Source organism: Oncorhynchus nerka, linkage group LG15 (genome assembly GCF_034236695.1).
Source record: "Oncorhynchus nerka isolate Pitt River linkage group LG15, Oner_Uvic_2.0, whole genome shotgun sequence".
Lineage (NCBI taxonomy): Eukaryota > Metazoa > Chordata > Actinopteri > Salmoniformes > Salmonidae > Oncorhynchus > Oncorhynchus nerka.
Window position 1 is genome coordinate 9,740,886 of NC_088410.1, and position 13,134 is coordinate 9,754,019.

General features: G+C 46.5%; 1 protein-coding gene across 1 annotated transcript in view; it reads left to right on the top strand.

Annotated features, from left to right (window-relative positions):
* LOC135560323 (MICAL-like protein 2) overlaps nucleotides 1-12,205 on the top strand; it is a 34,814-nt gene extending 22,609 nt beyond the window's left edge. The window contains exons 10-17 of the mRNA XM_065002187.1: nucleotides 2,746-2,910; nucleotides 3,005-3,083; nucleotides 3,174-3,297; nucleotides 4,463-4,565; nucleotides 4,824-4,897; nucleotides 7,656-7,770; nucleotides 8,180-8,226; nucleotides 11,134-12,205. Of these exons, the coding sequence (XP_064858259.1) occupies nucleotides 2,746-2,910; nucleotides 3,005-3,083; nucleotides 3,174-3,297; nucleotides 4,463-4,565; nucleotides 4,824-4,897; nucleotides 7,656-7,770; nucleotides 8,180-8,226; nucleotides 11,134-11,201 (775 nt within the window). The 3' untranslated portion in view covers nucleotides 11,202-12,205. The remainder of the gene's footprint in view (nucleotides 1-2,745; nucleotides 2,911-3,004; nucleotides 3,084-3,173; nucleotides 3,298-4,462; nucleotides 4,566-4,823; nucleotides 4,898-7,655; nucleotides 7,771-8,179; nucleotides 8,227-11,133) is intronic.
* Nucleotides 12,206-13,134: the final 929 nt, after the last annotated feature.

Sequence of the window (13,134 nt, forward strand, 5' to 3'; positions counted from 1 at the left end):
CTACTCTACTCCATATTCTACTCTTCTCTATATTCTACTCTACTCCATATTCTACTCCATATTCTACTCTATATTGTACTCTACTCTATATTCTACTTTATATTCTACTCTATATTCTTCTCTACTCTAGATTCTACTCTACTCCATATTCTACTACTCTACTCCATATTCTACTCTTCTATATATTCTACTCTCTAATATATATTCTACTCTTTACTCTACATTCTACTCTATATTCTTCTCTACTCTAGATACTACTCTACTCCATATTCTACTACTCTACTCCATATTCTACTCTTCTATATATTCTACTCTCTAATATATATTCTACTCTTTACTCTACATTCTACTCTATATTCTACTCTATATTCCACTTTATATTCTACTCTATATTCTTCTCTACTCTAGATTCTACTCTACTCCATATTCTACTACTCTACTCCATATTCTACTCCATATTCTACTCTTCTATATATTCTACTCTCTAATATATATTCTACTCTATATTCTACTCTACTCCATATTCTACTCTACATTCTACTCTACTACATATTCTACTCTACTCTTTACTCTACTCTATATTCTACCTCATATCCTACTCCATATTCTACTCTATATTCTCTTCTACTCTATATTCTTCTCTACTCTATATTCTACTCTACTCCATATTCTACTCTTCTCTATATTCTACTCCATATTCTACTCCATATTCTACTCTATATTGTACTCTACTCTATATTCTACTTTATATTCTACTCTATATTCTTCTCTACTCTAGATTCTACTCTACTCCATATTCTACTACTCTACTCCATATTCTACTCTTCTATATATTCTACTCTCTAATATATATTCTACTCTTTACTCTACATTCTACTCTATATTCTTCTCTACTCTAGATACTACTCTACTCCATATTCTACTACTCTACTCCATATTCTACTCTTCTATATATTCTACTCTCTAATATATATTCTACTCTTTACTCTACATTCTACTCTATATTCTACTCTATATTCCACTTTATATTCTACTCTATATTCTTCTCTACTCTAGATTCTACTCTACTCCATATTCTACTACTCTACTCCATATTCTACTCTTCTATATATTCTACTCTCTAATATATATTCTACTCTATATTCTACTCTACTCCATATTCTACTCTACATTCTACTCTACTACATATTCTACTCTACTCTTTACTCTACATTCTACTCTTTACTCTACTCTATATTCTACCTCATATCCTACTCCATATTCTACTCTATATTCTCTTCTACTCTATATTCTACTCTCTTCTATATATTATACTCTTTACTCTATATTCTACTTTATATTTACATCTACTCTGGTTTCGCTCCACTTGTCTCCGTTCCACTATGTTCTGTTTCTATTCCACCTGCTGCTCATTTTCTCTTGTCACTGAACTCTATTCTACTCTACAGAACTCTAAAATACTATGTAGAACTCTATTCTACAGAACTCTAAAATACTATGTTCATTCTACAGAACTCTGTTATGTTCCACTACTGTTATACCATACTCCTATTCTGTTCTACTTTGGTTCTATTCCAACTTGGTTCTATCCTACTTCCACTTGTGTTGTCACTGGTCCACTAGTAATCTGGGAGGTCTCACCTAGGTCCCAGCCGCTGTGGAAGGGTCACCTGGGTGTGAGGTCCCAGCCGCTGTGGAAGGGTCACCTGGGTGTGAGGTCCCAGCCGCTGTGGAAGGGTCACCTGGGTGTGAGGTCCCAGCCGCTGTGGAAGGGTCACCTGGGTGTGAGGTCCCAGCCGCTGTGGAAGGGTCACCTGGGTGTGAGGTCCCAGCCGCTGTGGAAGGGTCACCTGGGTGTGAGGTCCCAGCCGCTGTGGAAGGGTCACCTGGGTGTGAGGTCCCAGCCGCTGTGGAAGGGTCACCTGGGTGTGAGGTCCCAGCCGCTGTGGAAGGGTCACCTGGGTGTGAGGTCCCAGCCGCTGTGGAAGGGTCACCTGGGTGTGAGGTCCCAGCCGCTGTGGAAGGGTCACCTGGGTGTGAGGTCCCAGCCGCTGTGGAAGGGTCACCTGGGTGTGAGGTCCCAGCCGCTGTGGAAGGGTCACCTGGGTGTGAGGTCCCAGCCGCTGTGGAAGGGTCACCTGGGTGTGAGGTCACATCCAATGTAGGTCAGCGCAGTCTGAGGAAAATCACTTGGCCATATTACCTGTACTCGTGGAGTCATTCGTTCATCTTTCCACCTCTCATCCGTTCGTCATTCCACCCCTCATCCGTTCGTCTTTCCACCCCTCATCCGTTCTGCAGGCGGTTTGTTCATGCCGCTCCGAGCCGCTCTGTTCTGATGTTCCACCGGAGATCGAAGACCCTCCCCTCCTCCTCGTCAGACCTGCGGTGTGTCGGGGCTAAAGCCGTCCCCTAGTGCAGCATGAAGTCCATGCTCAGAGTCCCACCCCCCTAGCCCCGGATGACCATTGTTCCTCCTCTTCCTCCTCCTCCTCCTCAGTCCTACTGATCCTCAGACTCTCGTACGAAAGGTGAGAGAGAACCTGGGGAAGGAAAAAAACTAATTATGAGAAAATGAGAGGTTAGATTACATTCAGGAAGGAAAGGAAGAGACTGACCTTGTTATATCTCTCTCCTCCTCCCCTCTCCTCCTCTCACTCCTCTCTCTCTCTCTCTCTCCTCCCCTCTTTTCTTCCTCTCTCTATTCCACCCCCATCTCTCCCCTCCTCCCCTCTCTCTCGCCAGGCCTGTAGGACCTAAAGACTCCTCTCCCCTCCACCCTGACATTCAGAAGGCTGAAACCCTGTCTCGGCCCTGGGCCGGTGGATCAGGAAACGCCCAGGCTTCAGTCCCTGCTGTGTCTACTCTGGCCCCCTCCAGCCCCCCCAGAAGCCTCCTCACCCAGCCCGCTGAACACCGGCCCTGGGACATGGGGTAAGATAGACCGAGACAGACAGACATAAACCCACTTCCCCAGCTCCCCATAACAGTGTTCTGCTGTGTTTCCTCTACCAGGCGTCCTGACAGGGAAGAGCTCAACGACAGCTAACGGCTCCAACACAGACACCAAGACACCTAAACCAGTAGGTTTAATATATGGAGACGGGATGAGGGATGTTATTGAGGGATGTGTGTTTATATTAATGTCTGTGTCTGTGTGCGTCTGTGTGCAGAGTAAACCCGACTACATCCCGAAGGAAGAGATCCTCAGAGAGCTTCAGGAGATAGAGGACAGTGTTAATGAGTTGGAGAGGAAAGGAGTGGACCTGGAAAAACAACTACGCTCCTGTGAAGAGGGTAAGACTCGGAGGGAGAGGGTAAGACTCGGGGGGAGAGGGTAAGACTCGGGGGAGAGGGTAAGACTCGGGGGGAGAGGGTAAGACTCGGGGGAGAGGGTAAGACTCGGGGGGGGGGGAGAGGGTAAGACTCGGGGGAGAGGGTAAGACTCGGGGGGAGAGGGTAAGACTCGGGGGAGAGGGTAAGACTCGGGGGGAGAGGGTAAGACTCGGGGGAGAGGGTAAGACTGGGGGAGAGGGTAAGACTCGGGGGGGGAGAGGGTAAGACTCGGGGGAGAGGGTAAGACTCGGGGGAGAGGGTAAGACTCGGGGGGAGAGGGTAAGACTCGGGGAGAGGGTAAGACTCGGGGAGAGGGTAAGACTCGCGCAGAGGGAGAGGGTAAGACTCGCGCAGAGGGAGAGTGAAGAGGAGGGGGCAGGGAGGGGGAAGAGGGTGAGATTGAGGGTGAGAGGAGGACGGAGAGGGTGAGATTGAGAGTGAGGAGGACGGAGAGGGTGAGATTGAGAGTGAGGAGGACGGAGAGGGTGAGATTGAGAGTGAGGAGGACGGAGAGGGTGAGATTGAGAGTGAGGAGGACGGAGAGGGTGAGATTGAGAGTGAGGAGGACGGAGAGGGTGAGATTGAGCGTGAGGAGGAGGGTGAGATTGAGAGTGAGGAGGGAGGGGGAGATTGAGCGTGAGGAGGGAGGGAGGGAGAGGGGGAGATTGAGCGTGAGGAGGGAGGGGAGATTGAGCAAGGAGGGACGAGGTGTAGATTGGGGTCGGTGTCGCCTGAGGGGATGTGACCTAAAAAGTGAATTTCCACCAATTCTGGCTCTAATGAAGTCTCTGATAGCTTCCTGTCTCTGTGGGATTGACGGGCGGTAGGAGGAAATAAAGACAGCCCTGGTGGCTGGAGGGAGGGAGGGAGGAGGGATGGGATGGAGGGGGAGGAGAGGGAGAGGGGAGGGGAGGAGGAGGAGATGGAGGGAGGGGAGGGAGGAGAGGAGGAGGAGGAGGAGGAGGAGGAGAGGGATGGATGGATGGAGGGGAGAGTAGGGGAAATAGTGTCTTTAATATTTCTCAAGTGTTTCATGACCTTGAACTCTGTCAATATGTCTTTAATATCTTGAAGTCTGCTTTTAAATTCCACTGTGTTGGTAATCGTGTGTGTGTGTGTGTGTCAGAGGGAGAAGAGGACGTGGTGATGGATGACCTGATGGTGGAATGGTTCAACCTCATCAGAAACAAGCAGGTGTCCATGAGGAGAGAGTCTGAACTGGTCTACATGTGAGTCTCACATACATACACAGAACCACACACAGACATACACACACCGCATACACACACGCAGAACCACACGCAGACATGCACACACACAAGCAGAACCACATGTAGACATACACACACCGCACACACACACACGCAGAACCACATGCAGACACACACACACACACACACACACACACACACACACACACACAGAACCACAAAAATACAGACGGCAAATATTTCCTAGTCCTCTAACGTGTGTGTGTGTGTGTGCAGAGCTAAGACACAGGACTTGGAGGAACAGCAGCCCAGTGTAGAGCAGGAGCTGAGGAGACTCATGGACAAACCTGGTGAGTAGAGAGAGGGAGGGGGGGTCAGACCTGGTGAGGAGAGGGGGTCAGACCTGGTGAGGAGAGGGGGTCAGACCTGGTGAGGAGAGGGGGGTCAGACCTGGTGAGGAGAGGGGGGGGGTCAGACCTGGTGAGGAGAGGGGGGCCAGAGAGGGGGGAGAGGGGGTCAGACCTGGTGAGGAGAGGGGGGGGTCCAGACCTGGTGAGGCGTGGGGAGACCTGGGTGGGGGGTGTTGGGGTCAGACCTGGTGAGGGGAGAGAGAGAGTGGGGGGGTGTTGGGTCAGACCTGGAGAGGAGAGAGAGTGGGGGGGGTGCTGGGTCAGACCTGGTGAGGAGAGAGAGTGGGGGGGGGTGTTGGGGTCAGACCTGGTGAGGAGAGAGAGGGGGGGTCAGACCTGGTGAGGAGAGAGAGTGGGGGGTGTTGGGGTCAGACCTGGTGAGGAGAGAGTGGGGGGTCAGACCTGGTGAGGAGAGAGAGTTGGGGGGGGGGTTCAGACCTGGTGAGGAGAGAGAGGGGGGTGTGTGTTGTGGACAATGCAAAAGTTGCGTGTGTTGACACTGATCGTGTGTCGAGCCAACCCGGATCTGGTATCATGACCACAGCCTCAAGCCCATTACCATAACGCAACGTTAACTATTCATGAAAATCGCAAATGAAATGAAATCAATATACTAGCTCTCATGCTTAGGCTTTTGTTAACAACACTGTCATCTCAGATTTTCAAAAATATGCTTCTCTATCATAGCAAACTAGCATTAGCATTTAGCGTTAGCATTAGCAGGCAACATTTTCACAAAAACCAGCAAAAATATTCAATAAATCATTTACCTTTGAAGAACTTCGGATGTTTTCAATGAGGAGACTCTCAGTTAGATAGCAAATGTTCAGTTTTTTCCTGAAAGATTTTTTTGTGCAGGAGAAATCGGTCCGTTTGTGCGTCACGTTTGGCTACCAAAAACCCGAAAATTAACTCCATAATATCGACTGAAACATGGCAAACGTTGTTTAGAACCAATCCTCAAGGTGTTTTTCACATATCTCTTCAATGATGTATCGTTCCTGGATGCGTCTCCTTCTGTATCGCATGGTAAAATGATTGCCACTGGGAATTACGCACCAATTTAGACAAAGGACACCGGACGGCCCCCTGGCAAATGTAGTCTCTTATGGCCAATCTTCCAATGATATGCCTACAAATACGTCACAATGCTGCAGACATCTTGGATGAACGGCAGAGCGCATAAGCTCGTTCACAGCATATTCACAGCCATATAAGGAGACGATAGTAAAACAGAGCGTCAAAAATCCTGCTCATTTCCTGTTTGAAGTTTCATCTTGGTTTCGCCTGTAAGATCAGTTCTGGGGCACTCACAGATAATATCTTTGCAGTTTTGAAAACGTCAGTGTTTTCTTTCCAAAGCTGGCAATTATATGCATAGTCGAGCATCTTTTCGTGACAAAATATTGCGCTTAAAACGGGCACGTTTTTTTATCCAATAATGACATTAGCGCCCCCATAGGTTGAAGAGGTTAATGTGTGTGTTCACACTTATTGTGTGTTAACCTGTTGCTTCTACTCGGGACGCTTGCGTCCCAACTAGAGCTCTGGAAATGCAAATGCGCTACGCTAAATGCTAATAGTATTAGTTAAAACTCAAAAGTTCATTAAAATACACATGCAGGGTATCGAATTAAAGCTACACTCGTTGTGAATCAAGGCAACAAGTCAGATTTTTAAAATGCTTTTCGGCGAAAGCATGAGAAGCTATTATCTGATAGCATGTAACACCCAAAAAGACCCACAGGGGACGTAAACAAAATAATTAGCATTTCGGCGTTACACAAACCGCACAATAAAATAGAAAACATTCATTACCTTTCACCATCTTCTTTGTTGGCACTCCTAGATGTCCCATAAACACTATTTGGGTCTTTATTTCGATTAAATCGGTCCATATAAAGCCTAGATATCGTTATATGTAGACTGTGTGATAAACGAAAAAAACATTGTTTCAAAACGTAACGTCATTTTTTAAAATTCAAAAAGTCGACGATAAACTTTCACAAAACACTTCAAAATATGTTTGTAATGCAACTTTAGGTATTAGTAAACGTTAATAAGCGATAAAATTCATCAGGAGGCGATGTAAAGATCATTAGCTGTCCGTCTGGAAAAATGTCCGGCTAGAAACTCAACGAAAATATCCGGTCCTAGACCATAGGAGATACGGTGCCCTGCATGTGTTTGACCAAGAAAAAACTCGAAGGGAAATGACAAGACTCTAGACACAGTGTGGAAGCTGTAGGTACTGCAACCTCAGTCAATTAATTGTGGTTCACCTTTATCAATGGGTTCAAGTAGCGCATGGATATATTTTCCCATTTTCAGTGATCAGTTTTTCCTGTGCTTTTCGATGTAAATGCCGTTCTGGTAAAGCCACAGCAGTGATTTAACCAGTTTTTTAAACGTCTTGAGTGTTTTCTATCCACACAGACTAAGCAAATGCATATACTATATTCCTGGCATGAGTAGCAGGGCGCTGAAATGTTGCGCGATTTTTAACAGAATGTTCAAAAAAGTAGAGGGTCGACTTAAGAGGTTAATGTGTGTGTTCACACTGATTGTGTGTTAATGTGTGTGTTCACACTGATTGTGTGTTAATGTGTGTGTTCACACTGATTGTGTGTTAATGTGTGTGTTTACACTGATCGTGTGTTAATGTGTGTGTTTACACTGATCGTGTGTTTGTGGGCAGAGCGGCTGAAGACGTTGTGGGACCGTCGTAGAGAAGAGGAGTTGATGGTCAAGCTGGTGGAGATCGTCAATGACAGAAACGCCATCATAGACGGACTGGACGATGACAGACTCAGGTAGGAGAGAGAGGGGGGGGGATGACACTCAGGTAGGGAGAGGGGGGGGATGACACTCCGGTAGGAGAGAGAGGGAGAGGGGGATGACACTCCGGTAGGAGAGAGAGAGAGAGGGGATGACAGATTCAGGTAAGAGAGAGAGGGGGAGGACACTCAGGTAGGAGAGAGAGGGGATGACAGACTCAGGTAGGAGAGAGAGAGAGAGGGGGGGATGACAGATTCAGGTAAGAGAGAGAGGGGGGGGGATGACAGATTCAGGTAAGAGAGAGCGAGAGAGGGGGGATGACAGATTCAGGTAAGAGAGAGAGAGAGAGGGGAGCTGTCTTAATGTGAATGGCTCTCTGGGATTGTGTGTGTGTAGGTTAGTCATGCTGTGTCGTTAATCTTCTCTGTTCTGATCTCTCTTCAGGGAGGATGAGGAAGATGAGCAGCTCAATAAGATGATGAAGACCCTAGGTCAGTCCATACACAACACATCTAGGATCAGTTTATCTTCTATAACCCTTATCAAACCCTAGGTCAGTCCCTACACAACACATCTAGGATCAGTTTCCCTTCTCTAACCCTTATCAGAACCAGCAAGGGAGAAAACTGAGCTGCTCTCAGTACACAGCTTGTCGTTTCTGTGATTCTACACAGCTTGTTGTTTCTGTGATTCTACACAGCTTGACGTTTCTGTGATTCTACACACAGCTTGACGTTTCTCTGGGATTCGACACACAGCTTGACGTTTCTCTGGGATTCGACACAGCTTGACGTTTCTGTGATTCTACACACAGCTTGTCGTTTCTGTGATTCTACACAGCTTGTCGTTTCTGTGATTCTACACACAGCTTGACGTTTCTGTGATTCTACACACAGCTTGTCGTTTCTGTGATTCTACACACAGCTTGACGTTTCTCTGGGATTCGACACAGCTTGACGTTTCTGTGATTCGACACAGCTTGACGTTTCTGTGATTCTACACACAGCTTGACGTTTCTCTGGGATTCGACACAGCTTGATGTTTCTCTGGGATTCGACACAGCTTGAAGTTTCTCTGGGATTCGACACAGCTTGTCGTTTCTCTGGGATTCTACACAGCTTGTCGTTTCTCTGGGATTCTACACAGCTTGACGTTTCTCTGTGATTCTACACAGCTTGACGTTTCTCTGATTCTACACAGCTTGACGTTTCTCTGGGATTCGACACACAGCTTGACGTTTCTCTGGGATTCGACACAGCTTGACGTTTCTCTGGGATTCGACACAGCTTGACGTTTCTCTGGGATTCGACACAGCTTGACGTTTCTCTGGGATTCGACACAGCTTGACGTTTCTCTGGGATTCGACACACAGCTTGACGTTTCTCTGGGATTCGACACACAGCTTGACGTTTCTCTGGGATTCGACACAGCATGACGTTTCTCTGGGATTCGACACAGCTTGACGTTTCTCTGGGATTCGACACACAGCTTGACGTTTCTCTGGGATTCGACACAGCATGACGTTTCTCTGGGATTCGACACAGCTTGACGTTTCTCTGGGATTCGACACACAGCTTGACGTTTCTCTGGGATTCGACACACAGCTTGACGTTTCTCTGGGATTCGACACACAGCTTGACGTTTCTCTGGGATTCGACACACAGCTTGACGTTTCTCTGGGATTCGACACACAGCTTGACGTTTCTCTGGGATTCGACACACAGCTTGACGTTTCTCTGGGATTCGACACACAGCTTGACGTTTCTCTGGGATTCGACACACAGCTTGACGTTTCTCTGGGATTCTACACAGCTTGAGGTTTCTCTGGGATTCGACACACAGCTTGAGGTTTCTCTGGGATTCGACACACAGCTTGAGGTTTCTCTGGGATTCGACACACAGCTTGACGTTTCTCTGGGATTCGACACAGCATGACGTTTCTCTGGGATTCGACACAGCTTGACGTTTCTCCGATTCTACAGTACATGAGGTGTCATCCTTCAGCTGCCTCTGACACATCTGATTCATTTAAGTTCTTTCACTTTCAAACTTTCATCCAATGGATGAGCCTACCGCTGTGTTTTTCACTTTCAAACTTTCATCCAATGGATGAGCCTACCGCTGTGTTTTTCACTTTCAAACTTTCATACAATGGATGAGCCTACCGCTATGTTTTTCACTTTCAAACTTTCATCCAATGGATGAGCCTACCGCTATGTTTTTCACTTTCAAACTTTCATCCAATGGATGAGCCTACCGCTATGTTTTTCACTTTCAAACTTTCATCCAATGGATGAGCCTACCGCTATGTTTTTCACTTTCAAACTTTCATCCAATGGATGAGCCTACCGCTATGTTTTTCACTTTCAAACTTTCATCCAATGGATGAGCCTACCGCTGTGTTTTTCACTTTGTATTGATTTAAATAGTCCAAATATGTGTGTTTTCATGGGGAAATGATGCATCTCATTTAATCTAATAGCTGCTAATGGAAAAGCGTCTAAAAATGTCCACCCCCTTTCATGTGGAAAATAAATCCTGTTTGGCCTGGTCTCTAACTGAGCTGATGAGTCTGATTGTGTAATAATGTCTGTGGTTAACGTAGCGGCTTCATTTGACCCTAAACTGACAGTCAGTCAGGAGTCCGTCCCATCTGTCATTAATCATGCTCTCTAACCCTCTGTATCTATGGAGAACCTCTCTAACCCTCTGTATCTATGGAGAACCTCTCTAACCCTCTGTATCTATGGAGAACCTCTCTAACCCTCTGTATCTATGGAGAACCTCTCTAACCCTCTGTATCCTATGGAGAACCTCTCTAACCCTCTGTATCCTATGGAGAACCTCGCTAACCCTCTGTATCTATGGAGAACCTCTCTAACCCTCTGTATCCTATGGAGAACCTCTCTAACCCTCTGTATCCTATAGAGAACCTCTCTAACCCTCTGTATCTATGGAGAACCTCTCTAACCCTCTGTATCTATGGAGAACCTCTCTAACCCTCTGTATCTATGGAGAACCTCTCTAACCCTCTGTATCTATGGAGAACCTCTAACCCTCTGTATCTATGGAGAACCTCTAACCCTCTGTATCTATGGAGAACCTCTCTAACCCTCTGTATCTATGGAGAACCTACCTCTCTCTCTACCACTTCTCTCTCATCCCATCCTCTCTCTCTCTCATCCCATCCTCTCTCTCTCTCATCCCATCCTCTCTCTCTCTCATCCCATCCTCTCTCTCTCTCATCCCATCCTCTCTCTCTCTCTCATCCCATCCTCTCTCTCTCTCTCATCCCATCCTCTCTCTCTCTCTCATCCCATCCTCTCTCTCTCATCCCATCCTCTCTCTCCCATCCTCTCTCTCTCTCTCTCATCCCATCCTCTCTCTCTCTCTTTCAGACACAAAGAAAGAAAAGAAGAAGAAGTCTAGCTTTAAGTTGTTTGGTAGGAACAAGAAGGAGGGATGATCCCACAGGGAGGAACTCTGGGACACACTGTTACCCTGCTTGAGATGTGGTTATCACTGTTACCCTGCTTGAGATGTGGTTATCACTGTTACCCTCCTGTGTGTGTGTGTCTGTATGTAATGTGTCTGTGTGTGTGGTTTGTTAATGTGGTTATCACTGTTTTGATTGTTGATGTATTGAAGTCTGTTATGTCTCTGGTTCATGTCTATAGTACCCTCCTGACATGGACCAGAGACCTGAAACCCAGTATAACACTACACCACACGGTGTCTGTATGTAATGTGTCTATAATACCCTCCTGACATGGACCAGAGACCTGAAACCCAGTATAACACTACACCACACGGTGTCTGTATGTAATGTGTCTATAATACCCTCCTGACATGGACCAGAGACCTGAAACCCAGTATAACACTACACCACACGGTGTCTGTATGTAATGTGTCTATAATATCCTCCTGACATGGACCAGAGACCTGAAACCCAGTATAACACTACACCACACGGTGTCTGTATGTAATGTGTCTATAGTACCCTCCTGACATGGACCAGAGACCTGAAACCCAGTATAACACTACACCACACGGTGTCTGTATGTAATGTGTCTATAATACCCTCCTGACATGGACCAGAGACCTGAAACCCAGTATAACACTACACCACACGGTGTCTGTATGTAATGTGTCTATAATATCCTCCTGACATGGACCAGAGACCTGAAACCCAGTATAACACTACACCACACGGTGTCTGTATGTAATGTGTCTATAATACCCTCCTGACATGGACCAGAGACCTGAAACCCAGTATAACACTACACCACACGGTGTCTGTATGTAATGTGTCTATAATACCCTCCTGACATGGACCAGAGACCTGAAACCCAGTATAACACTACACCACACGGTGTCTGTATGTAATGTGTCTATAATATCCTCCTGACATGGACCAGAGACCTGAAACCCAGTATAACACTACACCACACGGTGTCTGTATGTAATGTGTCTATAATACGTGTCCCTCCTGACATGGACCAGAGATGGTATAACACTACACCAGAGATCCTCCTGACATGGACCAGAGAAAACCCAGTATAACACTACACCACACGGTGTCTGTATGTAATGTGTCTATAATATCCTCCTGACATGGACCAGAGACCTGAAACCCAGTATAACACTACACCACACGGTGTCTGTATGTAATGTGTCTATAATATCCTCCTGACATGGACCAGAGACCTGAAACCCAGTATAACACTACACCACACGGTGTCTGTATGTAATGTGTCTATAATACCCTCCCTGACATGGACCAGAGACCTGAAACCCAGTATAACACTACACCACACGGTGTCTGTCTGTAATGTGTCTATAATACCCTCCTGACATGGACCAGAGACCTGAAACCCAGTATAACACCACACCACGGTGTCTGTATGTAATGTGTCTATAATACCCTCCTGACATGAACCAGGACCTGAAACCCAGTATAACACTACACCACACGGTGTCTGTATGTAATGTCTATAATACCCTCCTGACATGGACCAGAGACCTGAAACCCAGTATAACACCACACCACACGGTGTCTGTATGTAATGTGTCTATAATACCCTCCTGACATGAACCAGAGACCTGAAACCCAGTATAACACTACACCACACGGTGTCTGTATGTTCATGTCTATAATACCCTCCTGACATGGACCAGAGACCTCAGTATAACACCACACCACACTCTGTATAATGTGTCTATAATACCCTCCTGACATGAACCAGAGACCTGAAACCCAGTATAACACCACACCACACAGTGTCTGTATGTGTCTATAATACCCTCTGACATAGCAGTACAGAGACCTGAAACCCAGTATAACACACACCACACGGTGTCTGTATGTCTGTGTCTATAATATCACTCCTGACATGGAC